The sequence below is a fragment of the Cydia strobilella genome, chromosome 6, assembly GCF_947568885.1.
Source record: "Cydia strobilella chromosome 6, ilCydStro3.1, whole genome shotgun sequence".
In the NCBI taxonomy this organism is placed as follows: Eukaryota; Metazoa; Arthropoda; class Insecta; order Lepidoptera; family Tortricidae; genus Cydia; species Cydia strobilella.
Genome location: NC_086046.1, coordinates 19,533,040 through 19,559,982, shown reverse-complemented (window position 1 = coordinate 19,559,982; position 26,943 = coordinate 19,533,040). Strand labels below are relative to the sequence as shown.

General features: G+C 41.5%; 2 protein-coding genes across 2 annotated transcripts in view; one reads left to right on the top strand and one right to left on the bottom strand.

The window, feature by feature from the left end:
* Positions 1-1,359: 1,359 nt before the first annotated feature.
* Positions 1,360-2,223, top strand: LOC134742226 (mediator of RNA polymerase II transcription subunit 9). The gene is made up of 3 exons (XM_063675242.1): positions 1,360-1,504; positions 1,590-1,695; positions 1,943-2,223. The coding sequence occupies exons 1-3, from the start codon at positions 1,398-1,400 to the stop codon at positions 2,081-2,083; spliced, it is 354 nt and encodes a 117-aa protein (XP_063531312.1). The 5' UTR covers positions 1,360-1,397; the 3' UTR covers positions 2,084-2,223.
* A 270-nt stretch (positions 2,224-2,493) lies between these two features.
* The window catches only part of LOC134742227 (GTP-binding protein 1), a 28,463-nt gene continuing 4,013 nt past the window's right edge, over positions 2,494-26,943 (bottom strand). Inside the window, exons 4-13 of the mRNA XM_063675243.1 lie at positions 17,263-17,452; positions 16,243-16,421; positions 15,425-15,588; positions 14,962-15,084; positions 14,641-14,756; positions 13,156-13,300; positions 9,884-10,090; positions 9,395-9,640; positions 4,916-5,864; positions 2,494-4,433 (exon numbers count right to left, since the gene is read on the bottom strand). Coding sequence (XP_063531313.1) covers positions 4,270-4,433; positions 4,916-5,864; positions 9,395-9,640; positions 9,884-10,090; positions 13,156-13,300; positions 14,641-14,756; positions 14,962-15,084; positions 15,425-15,588; positions 16,243-16,421; positions 17,263-17,452 — 2,483 coding nt within the window. The 3' untranslated portion in view covers positions 2,494-4,269. The remainder of the gene's footprint in view (positions 4,434-4,915; positions 5,865-9,394; positions 9,641-9,883; positions 10,091-13,155; positions 13,301-14,640; positions 14,757-14,961; positions 15,085-15,424; positions 15,589-16,242; positions 16,422-17,262; positions 17,453-26,943) is intronic.

The following is a 26,943-nucleotide window of genomic DNA, read 5'->3' as shown; positions in this document are numbered from 1 at the left end:
TCGAAGGATCGTGATTCGCGTCTTTAGCGACACGGCAACTAAAGAGTTTGTTTATAAACAATATTTTTTCGTCTAATTCAAGGACATCGCCAGACCTAACAAGGTCAATGACATAGTCTAAGAAACGATAACTAATTTTTACGTACCTTCACCTCTTAATTAATTCAATCTAAGACTACGTATGTTATGTGTAGTAAGTATGTTATTAGATAATGTGTGGACTGAGAAATTGTAGCTCCATGTCGTTAATATATAGATAAAGATCCTTATATGAGTCTCAAAAAGTATATATTGAAATTGAAATATGTGTGCAATGGTGATCAGCAGAGAAAAGTTTACAGGTCATTTTTGTTCATTTTGATGAATTTTTCATTATTTTTCCCCGTAATAAGAAACTAATCAAAATAGAAACGATAAAAAGGAAATTCCCCATTTTGGGCCGTATTTTATTTCGTTTTTAAAATGTTTCTTGTTATTGATGCATTTCTTATTCCTAGAAAATATTTTTTTGTTTATGCCATAGTAAAGAAGACTAAAGCGACTAAAAATAATAGTGAGTAAAAACCGTACTGATCTAAATATTTTTTTAAATATGTCTCACGATAGTTAAGTGCGATTAGTAAAGAAAGTGTCCAAACAAACAAAATCTTTTCACCAATGTAAACCATTGCAGTGATATTTAAATGTTTTTTTTATCGATGTAATCATTTATTTGCTTAAAAGCGAATCGCCTTACTCGGACTCTCCGACTATAGTCAAGTATTTTCAAAATTCGTGTACCTATCCTATCGCCATCACTATCACTCCCATTAGTAGGAGCGAGAGCGACGGGGCGACGGCGACAGATAGTACGCTATTAATTCACCAAAAATTTCTCTCGTCTGTGAGCAAGTGGCCAGTGTTGTTTGACACCTCGTTTCATAATATGTATATGTTCAGAGGAGTCACTTAACGCTGGCCAGTTGTAAGTGTAAGGCAAGTAGGTAAGTTTTCATTTGTGAATTGGTTCGATCCGAATCGCATCTAGCCCGGCTCGGCGAGTTGGCGATTCGAATGGCATCACCGACTCACCGGATCGGATAACAAATGTTCGTTGTTCGCGCGCGGAAATCGCTACGTCGAGTTGATTCGAATTGCACGGAGACTTCATTCGAGTTGACTCGCCTGTAATGTGATTCGAATCATTCGAATCAGACAACTCGACTCGCCCATCGCTAATTGACATTAGTTTGACACAAAAGATTAGACATGACTGGAGGGCTTGTGCTTCATGCTTGTGTGCAGTTTTTTTATAGAAATTTCTTTGCTTCCCTTTTCTCATGCGAAATAAATAGCGTTTCACATTGTTAGGCAAGTGATCTTTATTTTGTGTTGACTGCTTGTAATTTTGAATTTGTATGATGGAAAGCAACACCGACAATCCCGAAAGAAATAATTTCACCCCATTATCTGTGCAAGAAGTAGACGTAGATATTTTACCAATAGTATACGAAATCATACGAAGGTATTTACATGTTGTTTTTATTTTTAGCTTCCCATGACTTGTTGTTGTTTTTTTCTCTTATGTATTGACCTTTCTCATTGTTCAGTGTCGAGCGTGATTTCCACGACAACTCTGCAAAGGTGCGAGAATCCCAGGAGTGCAGTCTGAAGGTTCTTGAACTACAAAAGAAGCTCGATTACGCTAGATCTCAGGTATGTTATTACCTTATGAATTCTAATTTCCGAGCAGGCTACAACAACAACATATTATGCAATAATGTATTGCCATAAATTTATTTCCCATCTTGAAATATTTATTTATTATTATTATTTATTTGATACACTAGCAGCTCTTGGAGCAAAATAAAATACAAGTGCTCGATATACACCTGATGCGTGTATATCAAGCACTTGTATTTTATTTTGCACTTTTCAAAGTTCTAAACATGTTATGTTACAGATAAGGCGTTTACCAGGAATTGAGTACAACAAGCAAGATCAAATCAAGCAGTTTGAGGTGCTCCGGACACAACTGCAACTGAAGAGAGAACTACTCCAGAAGTACCAGAATATGTGCTCAATTGAAACTTCCTTCAAGTGATATCAGACAAGATGCCACTCCGTGCTCTCTTCAAATATCTGGCAGACAATGAGCGCCTGGTACAAAAGTTAGCTGATTCTTACCCCGTCCGCCGTGCTGCACAGCTAGCTATCTTCGTGTTTTATAGGGGAAAGGAAAAGGTATCAAAAATGGACCCTGAACAAGTCAATAGACTAGTGTCATTTTTTAGAAAATTCTCACAAAATGTAAAAGCAGGTATTGAGGATGCAAAAAAACAGATAAAAAAGTAAACGGCTTCACATAGGTAGAGTTTGTGTGGAAAGTTGTAGAACCCCTACATTCTACGACTTCTCTTTCCGAACAGACTACTGTAAATATAATCAGTGTCCAGATATAGTCAAGGCTGCAATAATATTATGAATAATTTATAGAATAAAATGCTGAAATAGTTCGAGCTATTTTAATTTCCCTCACTCAGAACAAATCAATAAAAATATTCTCTCACTTAAACTAGAAAAATCACATATTATAATGGTACTGCAAACAATAAAATACTGAATAAAACTATGATATGAAGTAGAGCAGCTAGCCTCGCTAATACAACTAATATAATATCTAACATATGCCTGTAGACATAGTGCTAGTTCGCACCAGGCAAGATATTGGCTTGTCATCACTATTGTCAAAAAATGTCCACTATTATCCTTACCAAACAACACAAAAACTCGTGGAAACTATGATATACAACATCATAGTTCAGCTGCTCACATCACAATATATTTACGTTTATTGCTTCAACAATGTTAATAAAACAATCATTTTTAATCACAAGTTAACTAATAAGAACAACAAGTTAAATTAAAATACAATCAATAGTACTTGTTTTGCTACTGAAATCAAACAAAATATATAAGTAATTACATACCAAAGTATGTTCATACAACCTGGCATATAAGATTAGATATTTTTACTGCCACATATATAATAATAAACATTATATAAATCAAAGATTATTTCTCTCTAGACAATGAAAGATATTTATTTCAGATTAGAGTCTAAGACATAAATGTAAACGCCCGTTTTTACAGCAATAAGAATAGTAGTTGTCAAAAATATGGAACAATCTGTTGAGACCACAACTGGATACATCTACTCACACACAGAAGGATATTGTTATACAAATAAATAGTTTCAGAGAAAAACTATTTGTTTGCCAACATCATGTGATGGCCCATGGTCCTACCCATAGTACAAATTACTTTAATGTACTATGTAGTATGGTTGAGTTCACTTACATATTTACAAGCCAATGTTCCAAAAATTTACACGACCTTATTGTCACGGTCTTAGATGCGTGTGAATATATTTTTGGAATGTTGGCTGGTAAAGATCAACTGTACATACATGTGAATATGATCCAGTCTTATTATTACATCTACCTTAGTGAATAGATCCTAAGTACCTTGTACTCTTGATATTATAGTGCCTGGAGAAAGAATCTAGCAATGCTATAGTATAGTTGTAAAATGTTGGCCGAGGCTGTTTTTCTAATATTTCTATTGGTAAGCAAGCATTGATTATACACTGTGCTTCTAATTTTATACGGATTATATTGATTACAAAATTTAGGCGGATTCTGGTACTAAATTTTTTTTTGTAATGAAGAAATTCAATACAATTTCAGTACAACCATTCCCTAGAATTTTTCGTATAGTTACGCCAGCGGATTTTTACCAGGAACCTATTAGAAAAATATTTATTTATAAAAATTTGAATAAAGGTGTGAATTTCTGTAGCACTGCGAAATCGGAGCGGACTCTCTAGAATAGTGTGTGGAGTTGTGGCCTGCAAAATTGTACTTTTTTCTTACAAACGGATAGAATACAAACGATGGAATTGATGACATTTCCGATTATATGGTTGATGTCTCGCACTTTTACCAGATAACTTAAAACGTCATCAGAAACTACCGCTACTATCAGTAAAATGTACCGTAAAAAGTGACCAAACCACTCGAAGCAACTCGATCTATGTAGACATTGTAGGCCTGCCTCTCCGAGGCAAGCGCAGACCAAATGTCTACACAGACCGAGCGGCTTCACATGGTAATTTCTTGGCGAGGCGGCTCGCTCTGAGTCTGATACACCCAAATAAAAACCCAGATTCCACAGTGTTCTAGAAAGTCCGTATCCGCGGCGAAGCCTGTGATTGAAGTCGGAGCTCCCTTAGTTTAGTTGGCGGCGACGGCGGGCGGCTCGGGCTTGTCGTGCCGCTTGCGGCCGCGCCGCCCCCCTCCCCCTCCCCCTCCACCCCCACCACCACCCGCGCCCGCGCCGCGCTTGTCGGCTTGCACCTCGAAGGGCGAGTCGGGGGTCGTCACGTCCGCTTCCTGTGGGGAAAACGTTTCATTCTTAATTGGTATAGGTTTGTAACGTTATACGCTATTTCATTAAGTTTTAGTTAACTCTGTCTTGAAGTATGGATACTGTTTTAGTCAAAAAGTGCCCAAGTCAATGGTAAAGTTCCTGCCACACGTATAAAGATAAAGAAAATGTGGGCCTCCCCAAAACTGTTCGTTCAATTGGGATATGATTAAAGTCACCACCCAAAGGCATCGCCTGCACCGTCAGCTTGACTATTGGACAATTAAAAACTCAGTTACGTTACGTGGTATTTGATTAATCGATTGAATTGGTTGCAGATGACCGTTAGTAAACTCGCAAGCTAGATCGTGCACCGGCTATCTAAACGTTTGGCAAGCTATACATGTGTTTGTACCGTGACGTCGCCGGCGGCGCACGCTGCTTGTGACGTGGCTCCTTGCCCACGGCCTCCGTGGGGCCTCGCGGAACACATGTGTATGTACCGTACCGTGACGTTGTCCCTGACGTCGCCCTGCGTCGCCGGCGGCGCGCGCTGCTTGTGACGCGGCGGCGGCTTGTGGCGCGGCGCGGCGCTGGCGGGCTCGGGGCGCAGCACGTTGCCCACGGCCTTCGTGCGGCCCTCGCGGAACACATGTGTATGTACCGTACCGTGACGTTGTCCCTGACGTCGCCCTGCGTCGCCGGCGGCGCGCGCTGCTTGTGACGCGGCGGCGGCTTGTGGCGCGGCGCGGCGCTGGCGGGCTCGGGGCGCAGCACGTTGCCCACGGCCTTCGTGCGGCCCTCGCGGAACACATGTGTATGTACCGTACCGTGACGTTGTCCCTGACGTCGCCCTGCGTCGCCGGCGGCGCGCGCTGCTTGTGACGCGGCGGCGGCTTGTGGCGCGGCGCGGCGCTGGCGGGCTCGGGGCGCAGCACGTTGCCCACGGCCTTCGTGCGGCCCTCGCGGAACACATGTGTATGTACCGTACCGTGACGTTGTCCCTGACGTCGCCCTGCGTCGCCGGCGGCGCGCGCTGCTTGTGACGCGGCGGCGGCTTGTGGCGCGGCGCGGCGCTGGCGGGCTCGGGGCGCAGCACGTTGCCCACGGCCTTCGTGCGGCCCTCGCGGAACACATGTGTATGTACCGTACCGTGACGTTGTCCCTGACGTCGCCCTGCGTCGCCGGCGGCGCGCGCTGCTTGTGACGCGGCGGCGGCTTGTGGCGCGGCGCGGCGCTGGCGGGCTCGGGGCGCAGCACGTTGCCCACGGCCTTCGTGCGGCCCTCGCGGAACACATGTGTATGTACCGTACCGTGACGTTGTCCCTGACGTCGCCCTGCGTCGCCGGCGGCGCGCGCTGCTTGTGACGCGGCGGCGGCTTGTGGCGCGGCGCGGCGCTGGCGGGCTCGGGGCGCAGCACGTTGCCCACGGCCTTCGTGCGGCCCTCGCGGAACACCTACACATACACGTACAATATAAAACTGGTACAAATAAAATAAAAAAACAAATCGAACCGCCTCGTAACGAAGTCGGCTCATTCTCTATGGACCCAAAGGGTTCATCCATTAATTATATCACACGAATTTCGAGGTTTTTTTGACCCCCCCCCCCCCCCTCCTTGTCACACTTGGTCACATTTGGCAACACCCCCCCGCCCCTGGTGTGAGGTCACATTTTTTCAATATAATCGGCAAATCGAATTAAGTATAATATTTTATTAAAAAATTTTTGACAAAAGAAATATTCGTAATTTTATAACCCAAAACAGATTAGAAAAAAAAATTAAACTATTAAAAACGCCCCCCTAAACGTGTGATGTAATTAATGGATGACCCCAAATCGGTTTATACAAAAAATGTGATCTGATAGCGCAGTGCATTCGCCATTATTACGAGTTAAAACGCCTATTTTTAATACAATAACCCAACCAACTCACCATTCTCTGCCCCCGCTTCAAGTACTCAGGATGCTTGATGAACCTGAACCGCACCAGCGCCTTGTCGCCCGTTCTCAGGCAGTCTCGCGACATGGAGAGAATGGAGGCTGTCTGTCGGATGGAGCTGTAGTACACCCTGATGTAACTCACCATCCTCTGCCCTCGCTTCAGGTACTCAGGATGCTTGATGAACCTGAACCGCACCAGCGCCTTGTCGCCCGTTCTCAGGCAGTCTCGCGACATGGAGAGAATGGAGGCTGTATGTCGGATGGAGCTGTAGTACACCCTGATGTAACTCACCATCCTCTGCCCTCGCTTCAGGTACTCAGGATGCTTGATGAACCTGAACCGCACCAGCGCCTTGTCGCCCGTTCTCAGGCAGTCTCGCGACATGGAGAGAATGGAGGCTGTCTGTCGGATGGAGCTGTAGTACACCCTGATGTAACTCACCATCCTCTGCCCTCGCTTCAGGTACTCAGGATGCTTGATGAACCTGAACCGCACCAGCGCCTTGTCACCCGTTCTCAGGCACTCTCGCGACATGGAGAGAATGGAGGCTGTCTGTCGGATGGAGCTGTAGTACACCCTGATGTAACTCACCATCCTCTGCCCTCGCTTCAGGTACTCAGGATGCTTGATGAACCTGAACTGCAGCAGCGCCTTGTCACCCGTTCTCAGGCAGTCTCGCGACATGGAGAGGATGGAGGCTGTCTGTCGGATGGAGCTGTAGTGCACCCTGATGTAACTCACCATCCTCTGCCCTCGCTTCAGGTACTCAGGATGCTTGATGAACCTGAACCGCACCAGCGCCTTGTCGCCCGTTCTCAGGCAGTCTCGCGACATGGAGAGAATGGAGGCTGTATGTCGGATGGAGCTGTAGTACACCCTGATGTAACTCACCATGCTCTGCCCTCGCTTCAGGTACTCAGGATGCTTGATGAACCTGAACCGCACCAGCGCCTTGTCGCCCGTTCTCAGACAGTCTCGCGACATGGAAAGAATGGAGGCTGTCTGTCGGATGGAGCTGTAGTGCACCCTGATGTAACTCACCATCCTCTGCCCTCGCTTCAGGTACTCAGGATGCTTGATGAACCTGAACCGCACCAGCGCCTTGTCGCCCGTTCTCAGGCAGTCTCGCGACATGGAGAGAATGGAGGCTGTATGTCGGATGGAGCTGTAGTATAGTTCGTAGATTTCAAACAGTCCCCTTTCGGCTTATCCTTTGTCTATTGTTAAATGAAACCGCACGTGCTACTTACTAGCATAAAAAAATGGTATGGCCGTTTTAACCGGTTATTCAATTACCACTCTATGGAGATTGCAATAAGGTTTAAAATGAACTAATGGGAAAACATATTCCTTAGCTGTGTGGTCTTTGCGGTTACTGAGTGCCGGCAAGTCGAACGCTACAGAACCAGTCTAAAATGTGTCATCGATATGCGTAACAAAGGCGCGTTATCGGAGAGCGCACTTACACTGGTTTTTTAGCGTTGGACTAGCCCGCGCTCGCCACGATGCACGAACCAGGTAAAGGACAGGGACGGATTGCGATTAAAACATTTTGATGGATTCATGACAAGTATGTATTTACATATTTAAAACAAACAATAATAACATTTTTTTACTAATCAGTTAAATAATAACATTAGGTAATAATCCGTTTTACAAATAATCAACTATTAAAATATTCCTCTCTAATGTTACAGACTAAAAACTAAAACTATATTTAACAAAATTAATACATATATGCCCTTTTTAAACAATATCGGCTTTTTTACAATATATAGGTATTACAGACAAATTTTTAATAAACTAAAATAACGTTTTTTTATACAATGTAAATAATAAACAACCAGCCAAACAGTAATGAGTTATACATACATAAAATATAAATTACTAACTAAAGATATAAATAAACATGCATTGGTACAATACCTATATAAATAAAGATGTAGATATATTCAATTAATAAATAGCAAAAATCACGACTACTTTTTTTAACTAGTTTCTTCATCTTCGGAATCTTCTGTCACATTAATTATGACAGAGGGGTGGTTGTTTATTATTTACATTGTATAAAAAAACGTTATTTTAGTTTATTAAAAATTTGTCTGTAATACCTACCTATATATTGTAAAAAAGCCGATATTGTTTAAAAAGGGCATATATGTATTAATTTTGTTAAATATAGTTTTAGTTTTTACTCTGTAACATTAGAGAGGAATATTTTAATAGTTGATTATTTGTAAAACGGATTATTACCTAATGTTATTATTTAACTGATTAGTAAAAAAATGTTATTATTGTTTGTTTTAAATATGTAAATACATACTTGTCATGAATCCATCAAAATGTTTTAATCGCAATCCGTCCCTGTCCTTTACCTGGTTCGTGCATCGTGGCGAGCGCGGGCTAGTCCAACGCAAAAAAAACCAGTGTAAGTGCGCTCTCCGATAACGCGCCTTTGTTACGCATATCGATGACACATTTTAGACTGGTTCTGTAGCGTTCGACTTGCCGGCACTCAGTAACCGCAAAGACCACACAGCTAAGGAATATGTTTTCCCATTAGTTCATTTTAAACCTTATTGCAATCTCCATAGAGTGGTAATTGAATAACCGGTTAAAACGGCCATACCATTTTTTTATGCTAGTAAGTAGCACGTGCGGTTTCATTTAACAATAGACAAAGGATAAGCCGAAAGGGGACTGTTTGAAATCTACGAACTTTACACCCTGATGTAACTCACCATCCTCTGCCCTCGCTTCAGGTACTCAGGATGCTTGATGAACCTGAACCGCACCAGCGCCTTGTCGCCCGTTCTCAGACAGTCTCGCGACATGGAAAGAATGGAGGCTGTCTGTCGGATGGAGCTGTAGTGCACCCTGATGTAACTCACCATCCTCTGCCCTCGCTTCAGGTACTCAGGATGCTTGATGAACCTGAACCGCACCAGCGCCTTGTCGCCCGTTCTCAGGCAGTCTCGCGACATGGAGAGAATGGAGGCTGTATGTCGGATGGAGCTGTAGTACACCCTGATGTAACTCACCATCCTCTGCCCTCGCTTCAGGTACTCAGGATGCTTGATGAACCTGAACCGCACCAGCGCCTTGTCGCCCGTTCTCAGGCAGTCTCGCGACATGGAGAGAATGGAGGCTGTCTGTCGGATGGAGCCGCAGTGCACCATGGCCTGGTAGCGGGAGCTGATGGTGGTGGGGTGGTGCAGGACGAGGATCTCGCCCTCGAACTGCCAGCAGGCTTGTGGTTCCAGCGCGGGGGATACCATCACCATGCCCTGGGGGAAAATATAAGGTTAATAGGAAAGGCAGACATACGTAACACTCGTTGTGACTTAAATCCGTCAAGAGAGCATAAACGATTAACCAATTCGTTATCTTCTTGCACGCGAACGAGGCATCCTGTCCAATGTTCATATCTTCTGACGAAGTTTGCGTTGGATATGCATTGCAGTGATAACAGTGCCCATTAGCAGTATCTCCTGCCGGTGTGTGACTAACTGTTGTAAAGCCTGTCTCACCTTCCGTATCTGCGAGCGCTTGATCTTCTTGAGAGCGAAGGAGGCGGTCTGCCCCCCGCGCACCTCCGACACCTGCATACGCTTGCGGTGGATGGACTTGACGGTGATGGGCGTGAAGCGGCCGAGCGGGTCGGGCCCCAGCAGCAGCGTGTCGTTCAGTCGGATCACGCCGGCTAGAGTCGTGCCGGACACTACGGTGCCGACGCCCTGGAATAAACTCCTGTTAAGACAACCGGACAACTTGGAAGAATTTGTCTAGGGGCCTATTTCTCGAACGGTATTTTAACATAAAATATTGTAACATTAAGTTATCAAATTGTGTGGGTTTCCCTAAAACCGTCACCTTCAGGAAATTACTATTAAAACAGATTTAGTAACTTAGAAGAAGAAAGGTTTTCTCGTCAAAAAGAAGTGGAAGGATAACATTGTCGAGTTCTTGGGCTATTCCGATAGGGTGGCTGTGTTGAAATTAAGCATATCTGAAAGTCACACCTTAACACTTATTCAGACATACGCTCCAACATCTTCGCACAGCGATGATGAGGTAGAAGAATATTATGATCTCTTGAACAAAGCTTGCGATGAGAACCGAGGAACATGGACCGTGATCCTCGGTGATTTCAACGCTAAAATCGGAGTAAGGACCGAATTGGATAATGCTGACATACTTGGACCACATGGCCTTGGCAGCAGAAACGATCGCGGCGCTCGCCTTATTCAATTCGCCTTTGGACAAAGCATGAGTATCAGTAATACCTTCTTTCCTAAAAGACCACAGCGACGTTGGACCTGGGTCTCGCCAAATGGGCTCATCAAAAACGAAATAGACCATGTCCTCACATCTAATAAATTTCTAATAAAGGATGTATCAACTATAAACAAGATCAAATTTAGTTCCGACCATAGACCACTGCGAGCCAAGATTCAATTCAATATAAAACTTCATCGCAAACAGCTTTTTATTAAAAAGATAAAACGCTTAAATAAAGACACACTGCTATCAAATCACGATCTCTTTAACTTAGAATTAAAAAACAGTTTTGATATACTCGACAAAGGCAACTTAGATAAAGATGCACAAAATCAATACAATACCATCATAACCAGTATAAAAACTGCCAGCAGTAAAATAAAACAAAGTAGAAAGAACAATAACAAACTCACTAAAGACACAGTAAAGTTAATTGAGGACCGGGAAAATACTAAACATGACAGAAAACAATACAACATTTTAGACAGACTAGTGAAAAGAAGCATAAGACGAGATATACGAAATTTTAACACGAGACTTGTCGAAATAGCCTTAAAAACCCATACATCTCTCCGAACGGCAAAAGAAGGTATAAATAAAGAAAGACCGTGGATTACAAGCCTTCGAAACGAAAATGGGAAAAAATGTAGTAGCAGGGACCAAATCACAGAAATTGCTACATCATTTTATAAATCTTTATACTCTTCCGACTCTTTATTTTCAATACAAAACGGTAACTCTAGCCCAAATAACATTCCCCCTATAACAGGTTCCGAAGTAAACGCCGCTCTCAAGAGCATGAAGTACCTGAAAAGCCCTGGAGTAGATGGCGTTACAACCGAAGCATTAAAGATGGGAAAGAAAACTTTGTTACCTCATTTAACAAAACTATTTAACTCCATTATTTGCACTGGCAAGGTCCCTACAAAATTTTGCCATTCCGATATCGTACTTCTGCATAAAAAAGGAGACAAATCAGACATAAATAACTATCGTCCCATTAGTCTGATATCCCATTTATATAAATTATTTATTAAAATAATAGAAAATAGAATTGCCCCACTGCTGGACAAACACCAGCCACCCGAACAAGCCGGATTTCGACCTAGCTTCTCCACCACTGACCATCTCCACACTCTTAATCAAATAATAGAAAAATCCAACGAGTTCAGTGTCCCTCTGTACCTTGCTTTTGTTGATTATAGCAAAGCATTCGACAGCGTCAAACATTCCGCTATATTTTCCGCCATGCAGAATCAAGGTATAGATCCGGCATATGTTGAGCTCGTTGGAACTATTTACAATAATAGCACAGCTAGCATTAAATTGCACGCACCCGGTCCCGTATTCAGCATAGCGAAAGGCGTCAAACAGGGCGACCCGCTATCTCCAAAATTGTTCACCAGTTGTCTCCAAGAGATATTTCAAAAGCTGGCGGTCTCATGGGAGACGATGGGCATTGAAGTTGGCGGCAAGAGGTTAACAAACCTGCGCTTTGCTGACGACATAGTCCTCTTCTCCCACACGTCATCACATCTGCAACAAATGCTGCAAGACCTCAGCACGGCGAGCCTTGAGGTTGGACTTACAATGAATAGAGCGAAAACTCAGTTGATGACCAATCAAGCTAAACATAGCATAGTAGTAGATGGGCAGGATATACAATATGTCGACGAGTACGTTTACTTGGGCCAGATAGCATCCTTCGAGAACAGGCGGTCTATCGAAATCGATAGACGTATCGAGAACGCCTGGAAGAGCTTCTGGTCCATGAAAGCGCTAATGAAGGGTGACCTTCCCTTGTGTCTTAAGCGCAAACTCCTTGACATGTGCATCCTGCCCATCCTAACTTACGGTGCACAAACTTGGTCATTAACTGAGGCCCTAAAATCGAAACTCAAGGTTTGCCAGCGAGCTATGGAGCGTAGTATATTAGGTGTTCGTAGAACTGATCGAATCAGAAACACGGAACTACGCTCCAGAACTAGAGTTGCAGATGTAGGCGTCAAGACCGCTAAGCTTAAGTGGGACTGGGCGGGACATGTCTGTCGCATGCACCCGGAAAGATGGGCCAAAATGGTTACTGAGTGGGACCCACGGAGCACCATAGACGGTGCAGGCCGGGGTTCAGGCAGACCAAAAAGGAGATGGCGGGACGACTTGGACGCATTCTACCCCAAATGGTGGGAAAATGGCGATGACAGGGTCGAGTGGAGAAAACGAGGGGAGGCCTTTGCCCAGCAGTGGGACAACAAAATTGGCTAATAAAAAAAAAAAAAAAAAAAAAAAAAAAAAAAAAAAAAAAAAAAAAAAAGAAGAAGAAAGACGTAAGATGAAGAAATACCTGTACAAAAAATGCTGTTGGAAAAGTGTAACAGAAAAGGCAGCGTCTTTGCAATCCACAAAAATCATACCTTATGAAGGAGAGTGTCTTCGATTTTTCTGAGTCTTATGAACAATAGGATTGACTGTAGTCAAATATTTGAAAGAAGTAAATCGACATTTCTGTTGTGTAACTCACCGGCACTGAATAAGTGTCGTCGATCTGAAACTCGGCGGGCTGGTCGTCGCTGGACGGCATCCGCGTCTTCAGAAGGTTCAGGAACATCGTCAGCAGTTCCAGATTCTCGCCGCTCACGTTCGACACCAGGAAGATTGGGCATAGCCTGATGGAAAGAAAACATTTTTAGCATGGTTCGGATCATAAACAGTGTCACAGGTCCAATGGACTTTCCAATACCATAGTGGAAGAAATAGAAAACTCCTTTCTCAGACAGAAATTAACTTTCCCTTAACAATATTAACTGAACCTTTAGAAACATCTGAATGTAAAGTAAAATTACGTGTGGTACGTCCTTATTGATGTCGATACATGTACATAAAATTGGGGCTGAACGAAACTTAAATATTAGCTATACAATTTAAGACCTTAGGGGTCACAAATTAAAATAGAATAGAAGTACATATTTTATTTGTAAGCACAAACACAGAAGAATTATATTATTTATATTTGAATTTTTTTTTTGGTTCTACTTCTCGTTATAATTTATAAATCTATCGTTGTGTTTATGGACAAAGAGGCATGCCTGTTGCATATGAAGCTCTACAGTTGATTCATGAGTTTATTTGTAAAGATAGAGTTGTTAAAATTCAGTGGATTCCTTCCCACGTAGGGTTAGTAGGAAACGAGGCAGTAGATAAGCTTGCTAAAACCGCTGTAATGGATGGCTCTGTACTCGATTCTATACCATATTCAAGTGAAGTAATTCCCAGAATTAAAAAAAGATGTTTACAGAAACGGGAATACCATTTTGGAGAACAAGCTTTATCAAGGGGTGTTGGAATCTGGTACAGAACAATTCAAGATAGACCCTTGTGGATACCCTGGTTTGATTCTGCTAACCTCTCTAGAAAAGTGTTAGTCTCAGCTTTCCGAGTCCGGTCCGGACACATCCCTACAAACAAATTTCTGTGCATGATGGGTGTTAAATCGTCACCACTGTGTGCAAACTGTCAGAAGACTGATGACTTGTCTCACGTGTTGTTGGAATGCGTCCGGAATTCGGACTTGAGAAAAAGAATTTTTGGTAGTCTGGGCTCCATGCACAATGGACAGATCAATTGTTGGTTGGCAGAACCTATATCGGACAAAGCAATCAGTGTTTACCACTTTATTGACCTCTCCCTTGAGTAGGGAACTATGATAGCACCCATGAGGCTGACATGTTCACCTAGAGTGTCCAAAGCCTCCATAAAAACCAGATTAAAAAAAAAAAAAATCCTGCACCAACATTTATGTCTCTGTTTGACGTTTGACCTAATGGTTGACTAGTAGAGAATGCCTTTTGGCATTAAGTCCGCCATTTGTACATTTTTCTTTGATTGTGCAATAAAGTTTAAATAAATAAATAAATTATACAAAACAGAAAACACAGGAAAGAGAAAGTGTCACGAAAGTGCAAATAAATTCTTTCACGGTGCCCATGTCCTTTAAACCTTACAGTACCTTTGTGAGACGAAGTTGGTAGCGCTCACGATGACGTCATCCTTCGTCTTCACCATCACGGGCACCTTGCGGCAGCCGGACGACTTCAGTATCCTGATCAGCAGCTTTAGGTTATCCTGGGAAACGAAACGTCAAACAAATTTAAACAAAGTCCCACAGGAACATAGAAAATGCTCTAAAGAAGCCAAAAAAATATAATTTTAAGAGCTCTGTAAAATTTATACTCCACTTGATAAAGGCAGTGTTAAGGTTGAATCCTAATACTCCTGCTTTGGCCCTTGTTTACATTATCTTACGTTGTTACCTCCTATAGATAATTACTTGTAGAATGTTAGGCGGGCACATGTCTATCTTGGTGACCACCACGAACACGGGCACGGAGAGCGCCAGCGCCAGCCCTAGGTGCTCCTTGGTCATGCCCACTATTCCTGCGTTCGCCCCTATCTGTAACAATATCACTGCATTAATAAAATGTTCAAAGCTAACGCACATAATAAATAATAGTACTAGGTACAGAATGACAATTGTTTATTGTTTAACGCGGCAACTACTATGGCTAGACACCAAAATTGGTGTGGGCCGCATGTACTTAGTAGCGACGCGACGAAATCGCGGAGTGAGCCACGCTTGGCTAAAGGCATTTTTATTCCAAACAGTTTAAGGTACGCTCCCTGCCAGTGTGGTCGACTAATATCTTAAACCATAAGATGTCTCTAAATGATCTAGTCCAAAGCTTTTCAAACTAGGGTCCGGAGGCCAAATCCAACCCGTTGAAAAGGCTCACCATAAGCATGCCGAAATCTGGCGCGTGGCCCGTCATGCCGAACACTGTGGTCTTGAGGTAGCGCTCGTGGCCCGCGAGGTCGATGAACGTAATGACCTTGGAAGACTTCTCGCAGATTTTGACCCAGTCTAGCGTTCCGTGGTCAGGTTTGTTCACAACGTTGCCTGAGAAAAGAAATTATACGTGTTTAAGTGGGCTCAAATGTACCGAATGTGTATGATACCGCTAGCCTGAATTATTAAAACCAGGAGAATTTGCATTTTCAGAAGGTCTTCAATCATTGTTGCCACCGAAACCCACTCAGTTTCCTGAGTTTTTTACGTCGAGGAGCCCTCAAAGACGATTGGCAGTGTTCCAGAATGCATTTATACAGCATTATGGAAAAAGAAGTAGGAAGTACCTGGTCCCCAAATTGTATAATGATATACCGTATGATATAAGGAAATGTAAGTCATTTAGGATGTTTAAGCGTAAAATAAAAATGTTTCTGTTAGACAAAGTTAAATTGAAGTTACCGTAAACACTAAGATGTACCTAAGTAGGCTATGTTTAACTTAGTATGTAATTAGATAAGACTACCCACCTGTTTTAAGGGAGTCCCCTCTGCCAACAAACTGTCATGCAGTTTGGCAGAAGAAATTAATGTAAGATAGGGTTTATTTCGTCTGAATAAATGATTTTTTTTTTTTTTTTTTTTTTTTTATTTAAATCCAAGAATATTGTTGCCAACAGAGCTCGTACGCCCGCTCTCCACCTCATGTTTGTGTCTGAAAAGTCGTTGTCTCACTTACTCCCATTGTCTTGTCTGTCTCACTCACCCATACTGTCGAAGCCGAGGATATCGTTGCCAACAGAACTGGTCCGCCCGCTCTCCATTTCATGTTTGTGTCTGAACAGCCGTTGTCGCGCGTATCCTCTCCCGTTGTCGAGTTCGCCGTGTGTCAGTACGCCCAGAAGTGTGGATTTGCCGGCGTCTACGTTGCCTACTACTGCCACTCTGTTAGGACAAGAAAGAAATGACAATATTAGAAAAAGTGAGAAATAATCCTTTTTATGATAGGATGTAGACAGAAGAGCACAGGTCGAGGACTAAGAAGGTATGCAGATATCGTAAAGAGCGAAAACCATGTTGTAAACCCCAAACTTCCCGAAGTCAGTTATAAACCCAGTTGCAAAAGTGCATACCTACCCACATTATGAATGAATTCCACTCAAAAAGTGGGAATGCTCTTTTGCTGCTCGCTGTACCTGGGGCTGCAGGCTGCCACCCATCCAGGTTTACCTGGATTTGTCTTCGTTAGAAGCCCGTCCGGGTTTTTGAAAGTTATCTGAGTAAAAATCTGAAACCTTTTACGTTGGACCGGTTCCTACTATAAATTTTTGTAATACGTAACTTCCCTAGTAATGTTAGGAATAAAACGTGATTTCACCTAAGCGTCCCGGGCTTTTAAGCTCTCAATACGCCGTTGGCAATTTAAATGATGTCGGCCCTAGTAGTACCAGGCGTGTCTCACTCCGCAATTTCATCGCGTCGCTACAAGTACCTGCGGCCGCCTCAATATTGAGGTTTTGCCATAGTAAATTAGTAACTGCCGCACATCGCTATGGAACGGACGCCTGCACGCGCTCGCGCCGCCTTGCGCGTAGTTGTCGCGTTTTGTTAGGGAGTGAATCTACCTAGTACTATTATATATTTGTCGTTTTCAAGCGAAAGGTACCACATTGTCGCTTGCCATACGGACGCTCTGGCAGGTTTTTCAATGTGGTACCTTTTTGATTGAAAACGTCACATATTCTGTGGTAGTACCTAACCTAGTCAGTAGCGTGTGTGTGTGTACCTGATCTCCATGAAGTCGGTGTGGTCGCGCTCGGCCCGCAGCAGGTACTGGCCGGTCAGCAGGCCGCGCTCGTCGCCGCCGCCGCAGTCCCAGCGCCGCAGCTCCACGCAGGACACGCGGGACCCGCTCACTAGCGACTGTAGTGTGGCCACTGATGCGCTGTACTCGTCCTCTGTCAGCCCTCGTCCGTCTGTGCACATTGAGACTTGAATTATATATATATATATATATGTAGGATGCGTGGATTGGAATGTAAGGACTGAAAGAGTGAGTGAGAGAACGAACTGCAGAATGAACGATGAGTAAATGAGAGAGTGTGATGCTGAGTGTTAGTGCGTGCGAAAGAGATGGCAAAACGCCATCGGCAGATTTTAAAAAATGGTAACTGGATACGAGAGACTGGTTTTCGGACGTTACGATGTGACACTGCAATTTCATGTTTTTTCCAAAAATATAAGTTTTTATAATTATTTTGAGTTGTTTGAGTTCGCCCGACCCACAGTTTTGGTGTCAGATGTGGGAACGGCTCAAAATTAAGTAGAAGACGGAATACGACGCAAAGATGATGAGTTGAAGACGTGACCTTGACGAAGACGCTACCAGAAAACGAAGGATTTTCCTATTGAAGACAATATACGACGACTACAACGACGATTACGAACGACGAACGACGACGACGATGTCACCAAGAAAAAACCGACGACGACAAGACGACGACGACCTCGCGGCAAATACGTGGCATGGCGCCGGCAACGGTATGTTACATCTCACCGAAGGCCTCATACCTAAGTTTACCGGTCAGGACAAGACCTACCCAGCGGCTAGGTGGGTCCAGGACGTTGAAGACAGTTAGTCATACTTGTTATGGCCATTTTTTGCCCGGATGCTGCACTTCATGATAAAAGCAAGCCGCTTTGCACAGTGCTAGTAGGGACCAAACTGAGTGATTTGACCCGCAGCAGCGCAAGTTTCACCCCTTAGGAACAGAGATGGCGCCACTTCTTTAAAAAATATTTCAAAAAATTCTACAAGCTAAACCAATGAACCGATTTAAATGTTTAATATCTCAAATGAAAGCTCATTATATACATTACTTTTAAAAAAATACTCAAAAAATATATACTGATTACTTTCGACAAAAAACGGCATCTTAAGTTTTTTTTTTTACTCGATTGATAGTTTTTACTTGGTTACTCAAAAAAAATGTATGGAACATGAATAGCTTAATGCATGTATATATTACTGAATAAATAACAAGTATTATAAAAAAAACCCGACACCGATACCTCTCATACTTCACGAAATATAAAAGTTTGAATGTGAGTGTAAATTTCTTCAAAATATAATTCAAAAAATTCTACAAGCTTAACTATTTGACCGATTTCAATGTTTAATATCTCAAATAAAAGGTCATTATATACATTACTTATAAAAAAATACTCATAAAACATATACTGAACCCTTTTGGCAAAAAACGACATCTTAATTTTTTTTTCTTACTCGATTGATAGTTTTTACTTGATTTCTTAAAAAAAATATTATAGAATATGAATAGTTTAATAAATATATATATAGTACTGAGTATATAAAAGTATTACAAAAAAACCCGACACCCATACCTTTCATTCTTCACGAAATATTTAAGTTCAATTATGCACGTTCTTACAAATAAATCCTTTAAAAGAAATCTTTTACCGCAGTAAGTGCACTGATTTTAATATGAAATGTGTCATATGAAAAGAAATCACCCAATTTATTTTAATAAATAAAAAAAATATAAATAAAAACTGAATAAAGTTTTTTCCTGTTGGTGAATTACAAAAAAATATAACAAATCTAAAATTAGGAATTATTTTTATTTAAAGTGACTACATTTGTAAACAAAAAATTTAAATGTCCTCTTCGGGTTCATATTTCATATTTATTTATTGCAACCATGGTTTTATAGGTATTACAAATTCTTGGTAGTTCCACATGGACCCCGTGGGGGCATAGCAATATTACATGCATACTTAGGATCTAATCTTAAATCTATGTGTATAATATAAAAGTAGGTCAATTTAGTAGTTTTTATACATATAAGCCGAATTGAATCAGATAATTATCAGTGTATTAAATACAAAAATAAACGGGCAACTAATTATTATTAGGTGATGTCAAATTATATGGTTCACCGGTAGATGTAAAACTGAAAAAGAAAAGTCGTTTTGTTAAGTACTCGTACCATTCCAATACTACAAAATCACTGATCATACATGAACTGGTTGCTGTAGATTACTGTTGAATTATTTTTGTGCCTAGTTGATAACCATTAAACCTATAATTTTGTGTCAGACCTATAATTAGTGGTCAGCATGCAAAATAACCCTGGATTGAAAATTACATTAACTTACTTTTGATTTGTACAACCACATTTGCATGATTTACACTGGGCTGTGCATGGCCAGCTGACGCGACGACACCCACAATGCATAGTTTCGCAGCCAGATTTCAGCCACAATGGTCCAAGAGGCTTAATTGAGACCAAATCGCTGTAAATGCCGACCATCCCGGAGTCCAACTCTCTTTTTCCTCAGTCCATCCCCAAAAAGATGTACATGGTATGGAAACTTCTGGTTTCAGAGCGCTTCCCCATATATGGCCCTCTTGGTAAGCTGCTCGAAGTGCATGTTTATAGAAAGCAGCTGATGTAGGTGGCAGGGTTGGCAGGTTCTAATTTCTCGGCCAAATCAGATTTGTTCCCTGAACGACGCCCTCCATTGACTGACAACGAAGGTGGACAAATTTGGTTTTCGTACTGGAAGAATTCGTTCAGATCAAGCTGCCTTTCTCTGGCCACTATAAAAAGACGGGAAAATAGGAGTATGTCAACTTTTAAGTTTTTGATTTTGTCAGTTGTCAGGTGTGTAACTACATATTTTAATTTTAGTATAAAGTAACCCTAGATTTGTGTTATTGTTTGGCCAAACGGAACACAAAAACGTAAATGAAGTTCACAAATATTTGTTTGCTTCATAAAACAAGCTTGTGTCAAGCCTGCCACCTACATCAGCTGCTCTCTATAAACTTGCACTTCGAGCGGCTTACCAAGCGGGCCATATATGGGGAAACGCTATGAAACCAGAAGTTTCCATCCATCTTCTTGGGGATGTACTGAGGAAAAAGAGAGTTGGACTCCGGAATAGTCGGCAGTTACAGCGATTTGGTCGCAATTAAGCCTCTTGGACCATTGTGGCTGCAAATCTGGCTGCGAAACTATGCGTTGTGAGTGTCGTCGCGTCAGCTTACCATGCACAGCCCAGTGTAAATCATGCAAAGGTGGCTGTACAAATCAAAAGTAAGTTATTGTAATTTTCAATCCAGAGTTATTTTGCATGCTGACCACTGATTATAGGTCTGGCACAAAATTATAGGTTTAATGGTAATCAACTAGGCACAAAAATAATTCAACAGTAAATCTACAGGCACAAAAATTATCCAACAGTAATCTATAGCAACCAGTTCATGTATGATCGGTGATTTTGTAGTATTGAAATGGTACGAGTCCTTCTCAAAACGACTTTTTTTCAGTTCTACATCTACCGGTGAACCCGAAGAGGACATTTAAGTTTTTTGTTTACAAATGTAGTCACTTTAAATAAAAATAATTCCTAATTTTAGATTTGTTATATTTTTTTGTAATTCAGCACCAGGAAAAAACTTTACTCAGTTTTTATTTACTATTTTTTTATTTATTAAAATAAATTGGGTGATTTCTTTTCATATGACACATTTCATATTAAAATCAGTGCACTTACCGCAGTAAGATTGAAGATTTCTTTTAAAGAATTTATTTGTAAGAACGTGCATAATTGAACTTAAATATTTCATGAAGAATGAAAGGTATGGGTGTCGGGTTTTTTTGTAATACTTTTTTATACTCAGTACTATATATATATTTATTAAACTATTCATATTCCGTGATATTTTTTTTAAGAAATCAAGTAAAAACTATCAATCGAGTAAGAAAAAAAACTTAAGATGCCGTTTTTTTGCCAAAAGTATTCAGTATATGTTTTTTGAATAGTTTTTTATAAGTAGTATATATAATGAGCTTTTATTTGAGATATTAAACATTAAAGTCGGTCAAATAGTTTAGCTTGTAGAATTATTTGGAATATATCTTGAAGAAATTTACACTCACATTCAAACTTTCATATTTCGAGAAGTATGAGAGATATCGGTGTCGGGTTTTTTTTATAATACTTGTTATTTATTCAGTAATATATACATGCATTAAACTATTCATATTCCATACAATTTTTTTGAGAAATCAAGTAAAAACTATCAATCGAGTAAAAAAACAAACTTAAAATTCCCGTTTTTATCAAAAGTATTGAGTATATATTTTTTGAGTATTTTTTTAAAAGTAATATATATAATGCGCTTTCATTTGAGATATTAAACATTTAAATCGGTTCATTGGTTTAGCTTGTAGAATTTTTTGAAATATTTTTTAAAGAAGTGGCGCCATCTCTGTTCCTAAGGGGTGAAACTGCCGCTGCTGCGGGTCAAATCGCTCAGTTTGGTCCCTACTATCACTGTGCAAAGCGGCTTGCTTTTATCATGAAGTGCAGCATTTTGTTCATAACAAGTATGACTAAGTACGGAGCTCTGTGGTTGGACCCCATTACAGCAGTTGCTGATGGCAAGACGTTCGTTGGCGGGAACGGCATTGCTATGGTTCCGGGCGGAGCGAATATACAAGACTTGGGATGAATTTAAAGCTGCAGTTCTTAAGGAGTTTCCAGACAATATTGATACTAAGACGATACACGAGTTGATGAGCTCCAGGTGTAAGAAACCGAGCGAGTCCTGCCTGGAATACATGTTCACAATGAAAGAATTGGGAAAACGCGGCAAGATGCCCGACTACGTAGCAATAAAGTACATCGTGGAGGGAATAAAAGATCAAGAAGTTAATAAAATCATGTTGTACGGCGTGAGTACCTACAGTGAGTTAAAAGGGAAGATTAAAATATACGAACAACTAAAAGAAAATATGTCTGGTTCGAGCAAAGAAAAAGAAGCTAAGTCGAGGCACGTAGATCACGAGAAGTCAAACAGGCGGCTGGCGTTTACAAGATGTTTTAGCTGTGGAGAAATGAGTCATTCATCGGCTGAGTGTCCGCATAAAGACAAGGGTTTAAAATGTTTCCGGTGCAACTCTTTTGGGCATATTTCTTCACAGTGCAAAACGCCACCAGCTACAACTTCACGCGGCAAGGACGACGGAAACGCAGCGGCGAGTAGCAGTGAAGTTGGCAACACGAAAAAACTTCAGTCGAGTAACGCCGGTGGCGCCGCCAGCGGTGGGAAAAAGAGTTTCATGTGTCACGCGAATGTCACGAACTTCACTTCGGACGGCGGTCATGACGTAAGCTGCGCCGACACTCGTACTGCAACGACGAATAATAATTATCAGTGTTTGACAACTGTTATGACGACGGCGAGACCAAACATGATTAATAACAAGCCGTTGAAGCAAATCTCCGTGTGCGGAAAGAACGAAATTGCGTTGATTGATTCCGGTAGTGACGTAAATCTTCTGACGATCGAGTGCTACAGTGAATTAAGTGCGCGGGAGCTTGTAGAATGCGATCCCGATGATAACATAACTAGACTGGGCGGTGGTGTGAAATGTTATGGACAAGTTAAGTTAAAGTTGTTAATTGACGGATATTGGTACAACGACATGAAGTTTTTTGTTATTAGCAAAGATAATATACCAGTTCATTTGTTTAGAATGATTATCGGGCAAGAATTACTGAAACATTGTACGACAGTGTTGGAAGACGGCTTTGTTTTGATTATACCGCGTATTCGCTGGGTGTATACCATACGTGTGGATGACCCTTCTGTTATAGGTAACGAGGTAAGCCCCGCGATACGGGAAAAGGTGAACAACATGGTACAGTCGTATGTTCCAAGGAAGGCGAAAGAGGCTCCGATCAAGCTCAGGATCGTGCTCAAGGACGACATCCCTGTGGCTCAGCGGCCGAGGAGGTTGGCCCCAAGGGAGCAGCAGGAGGTAGACCAGCAGGTAGCTAAGTGGCTTGAAGACGGCATAGTACAGGTGAGTTATTCTGATTATGCAAGCCCTTTAGTATTAGTAAAAAAGAAAGATGGTAGTATAAGGGTGTGTGTAGACTACCGACGGCTGAACCAAAAGATTGTTAAAGACGAGTATCCTCTCCCGGTCATTGAAGACCATATTGACAGACTTGCAAATGCCAAAGTGTTTAGTACTTTAGACTTAAAGAATGGCTATTTTCATTTGCCTGTGGAAGAAGAATCCGTCAAATACACTTCATTTGTGTCCATGACGGGCCAGTTCGAGTTCCTTCGGGCCCCTTTTGGGCTTTCAGTCTGCCCAAAGGTGTTCACCAGATTTATCACAGCAATTTTCAGGGACCTGATTGCTAGGGGCACTATCCTTATCTTTATTGATGATATTATCATTCCCGCAGAAAATGAAGACGACGCTGTGATCAGGCTGGCAGAAGTATTGGAGGTGGCAGCTGAGTATGGGCTGGACATAAATTGGAAGAAGTCACAACTGGTCCAAAGACAAGTCGAGTACCTGGGCCATGTTATCAAAGACGGACAGGTGTGGCCTTCACCAGAGAAAACGGACGCTGTTGCCAGATTCCCCGTGCCCACCAATACTAAGCAATTACAGAGTTTTATAGGACTAACATCTTATTTTCGAAAATATATACAGAATTTTGCTATGATTGCAAAACCACTGACGGACCTGTTACGACGAGAAAATAGTTATGAGTTTACTGATGAATGCCGAGCTGCTTTTGAAGAACTGAAGAGGAGACTGGTGAGTCAGCCAGTGCTTCGCATATTTAACCCCAGACTGCAGACTGAGATGCACACAGACGCCTCGATGGCAGCGATCTCTGCAATACTTTTACAAAAAGGAGAAGATGCAGAGCTGCATCCTGTGTATTACATGAGCAGAAAGACGACACCAGCTGAGAGCAAGTATACCAGCTATGAACTTGAAGGCTTGGCAATAATAGAAGGTGTAAGGAAATTTCGCTGTTACTTATATGGAAAACACTTCAAGATTGTCACCGACTGCAAAGCATTTCAAATGACATTAAATAAGAAAGATTTAGTAATGTCAACAAGAGTGGCAAGGTGGATACTACTGCTGCAAGAATATGACTTTGAGATTGAGCACAGAGCCGGAAGTAAAATGCAGCATGTGGATGCACTCAGCCGAAACCCATATGTGGCAGTATGTAACGGGCCGATTCATCAACGGCTAAAGACGTCACAAGAAAACGATGATGGGCTAAACGCGATCATAGAGGTGCTCAAGAAGAACACACAGTATCAGGACTACTACTTGGAAAATGGTTTGCTCTACAAAGGCATACAGAAGCATCTCGTGGTACCAAAGACTATGGAAACCGAGATTATAAAGAGAGCACATGAGAATGGCCATTTTTCAAAAAAGAAAATGATTGAGCTTATCAGTAAGGATTATTACATCAAGAATTTAGAAAGAAAAATAGAAGAGTTTATAGTCACGTGCATACCATGTCTGTTGGCGGAAAAGAAGAGTGGAAAGCTAGAAGGGTTCTTGTATCCAATTTATAAACAGGAGCTGCCGCTAGATACTCTCCACATAGACCATATTGGTCCGATGACAGAAACCAAGAAGCTGTATAACCACATTTTGACAATCGTGGATGCATTTACCAAGTTTGTGTGGCTATTCCCAGTTAAGAGTACTACTGCCAAGGAAACAGTAGATAAGATGATGATATTTCAGCAATGTTTCGGAAACCCGACTAGAATCATTACTGATAGAGGCACCGCGTTTACTGGCTCTCAGTTCGAGGACTTCTGCAAAGACGAAGGTATTGACCATGTTAAGATTACTACTGGGGTACCTCGGAGCAATGGCCAGGTCGAGCGGATCCACAAAGTGATGACCAGCGTTTTGACCAAGCTGTGTATTGAAGAACCGACACACTGGTACCGCCATGTAAGTAGAGTTCAGCGAGCCATCAACAGCACCCATCAGCGCAGCATTAATGCTACGCCATTTGAGTTGCTAATTGGTACGAAAATGAAAATAAAGGAAGACTACGATATTTACGAACTGATAGAGCAAGAGAACAGAGATAGTTTTATGGCTATTAGAGAAGAAAATAGAAAGAAGGCTAAGGAGCAAATTTTAAAGATACAAGACGAGAATAGGAGGACCTACAATAAGCGAAGGAAGCCGAGTACACTATACACTGTGGGCGATAGAGTCGCTATTAATAGGACCCAGTTTGGTGTTGGCATGAAGCTCAAACCTAAGTTCCTAGGTCCATATGAAGTCGTTGGATGTATGGGACGTGATCGCTACAAGGTGAAGAAACTGGACAGCACAGCCGAAGGTCCAGGGAACAGCACTACTTCCTGCGACAACATGAAGCCATGGCCTGGTGAGGAGTAAGTCAGGTAAGATTTTGATATTTTATGTCACCATAACAGAGGGCGCCACACGTGTTTTGCATGCCTATGCAGGGCGCTGTCACTATGTTTTCCTACCATGTTTCAGTAGTTTGATGATGTGCCCAATATTTCAAATATTTAAAGTGTAATGTGTGACTTTTATTTAAATATTTAACGTGTAACGTGTTCCTTAAACTTAAATGTTTAATGTGTAACTGTATTGCATAAAGCTATGTAAAAGATTAATAATGTTAAGAGAAAGCTTTTAACTTTTGTTTTGATACTACATACTGATGTTGATGTATACCTAGTTTTTGTATGTTGTGACTGTGCCATACTATGTTAAATTTAAAATATGCTTAGAAGTAAAAGATTATATTACGTTACCTAATTGCTAAAATATGTGATATTCTATTCGATCTCACGGATGTATCTAGATTAGTATCACGATGGTTCCTATTGTTTCAAATTAAGTTGTAACTAGAGTAGAGACGGTGTTTGTATAGTCTGAGGCCAGACTAAAGAGTAGGACGGCCGATCTGTAGGATGCGTGGATTGGAATGTAAGGACTGAAAGAGTGAGTGAGAGAACGAACTGCAGAATGAACGATGAGTAAATGAGAGAGTGTGATGCTGAGTGTTAGTGCGTGCGAAAGAGATGGCAAAACGCCATCGGCAGATTTTAAAAAATGGTAACTGGATACGAGAGACTGGTTTTCGGACGTTACGATGTGACACTGCAATTTCATGTTTTTTCCAAAAATATAAGTTTTTATAATTATTTTGAGTTGTTTGAGTTCGCCCGACCCACATATATATATATATGTGTGTGTTCTCTAACATATATACAACAGTAGCCTTACTCTTTAGAGATATCAGAATATCCTTGGGATTGTCATTGTTTCTAAAATCCTTTTTACATACACTCTCCCAGAGAAATGTTCTGTTGTCAAATGTACTCTACAGAGAAAATTTTATCATATTCTTAGTTATAAATAAATAAATAAAAATAGCCTTTATTTCAGACATTTACATGGTTTCACTTGTATATTACATCTTAATTATTTATTATAATAGGGTTGTCTGTATGCCTTTTGTTGGCAAAGGCCTCCCCCAACTATTTCCATTTCTCTCTGTCTAGTGCTAATGTTGTCCAGCCTCCACCTGCTTCCTT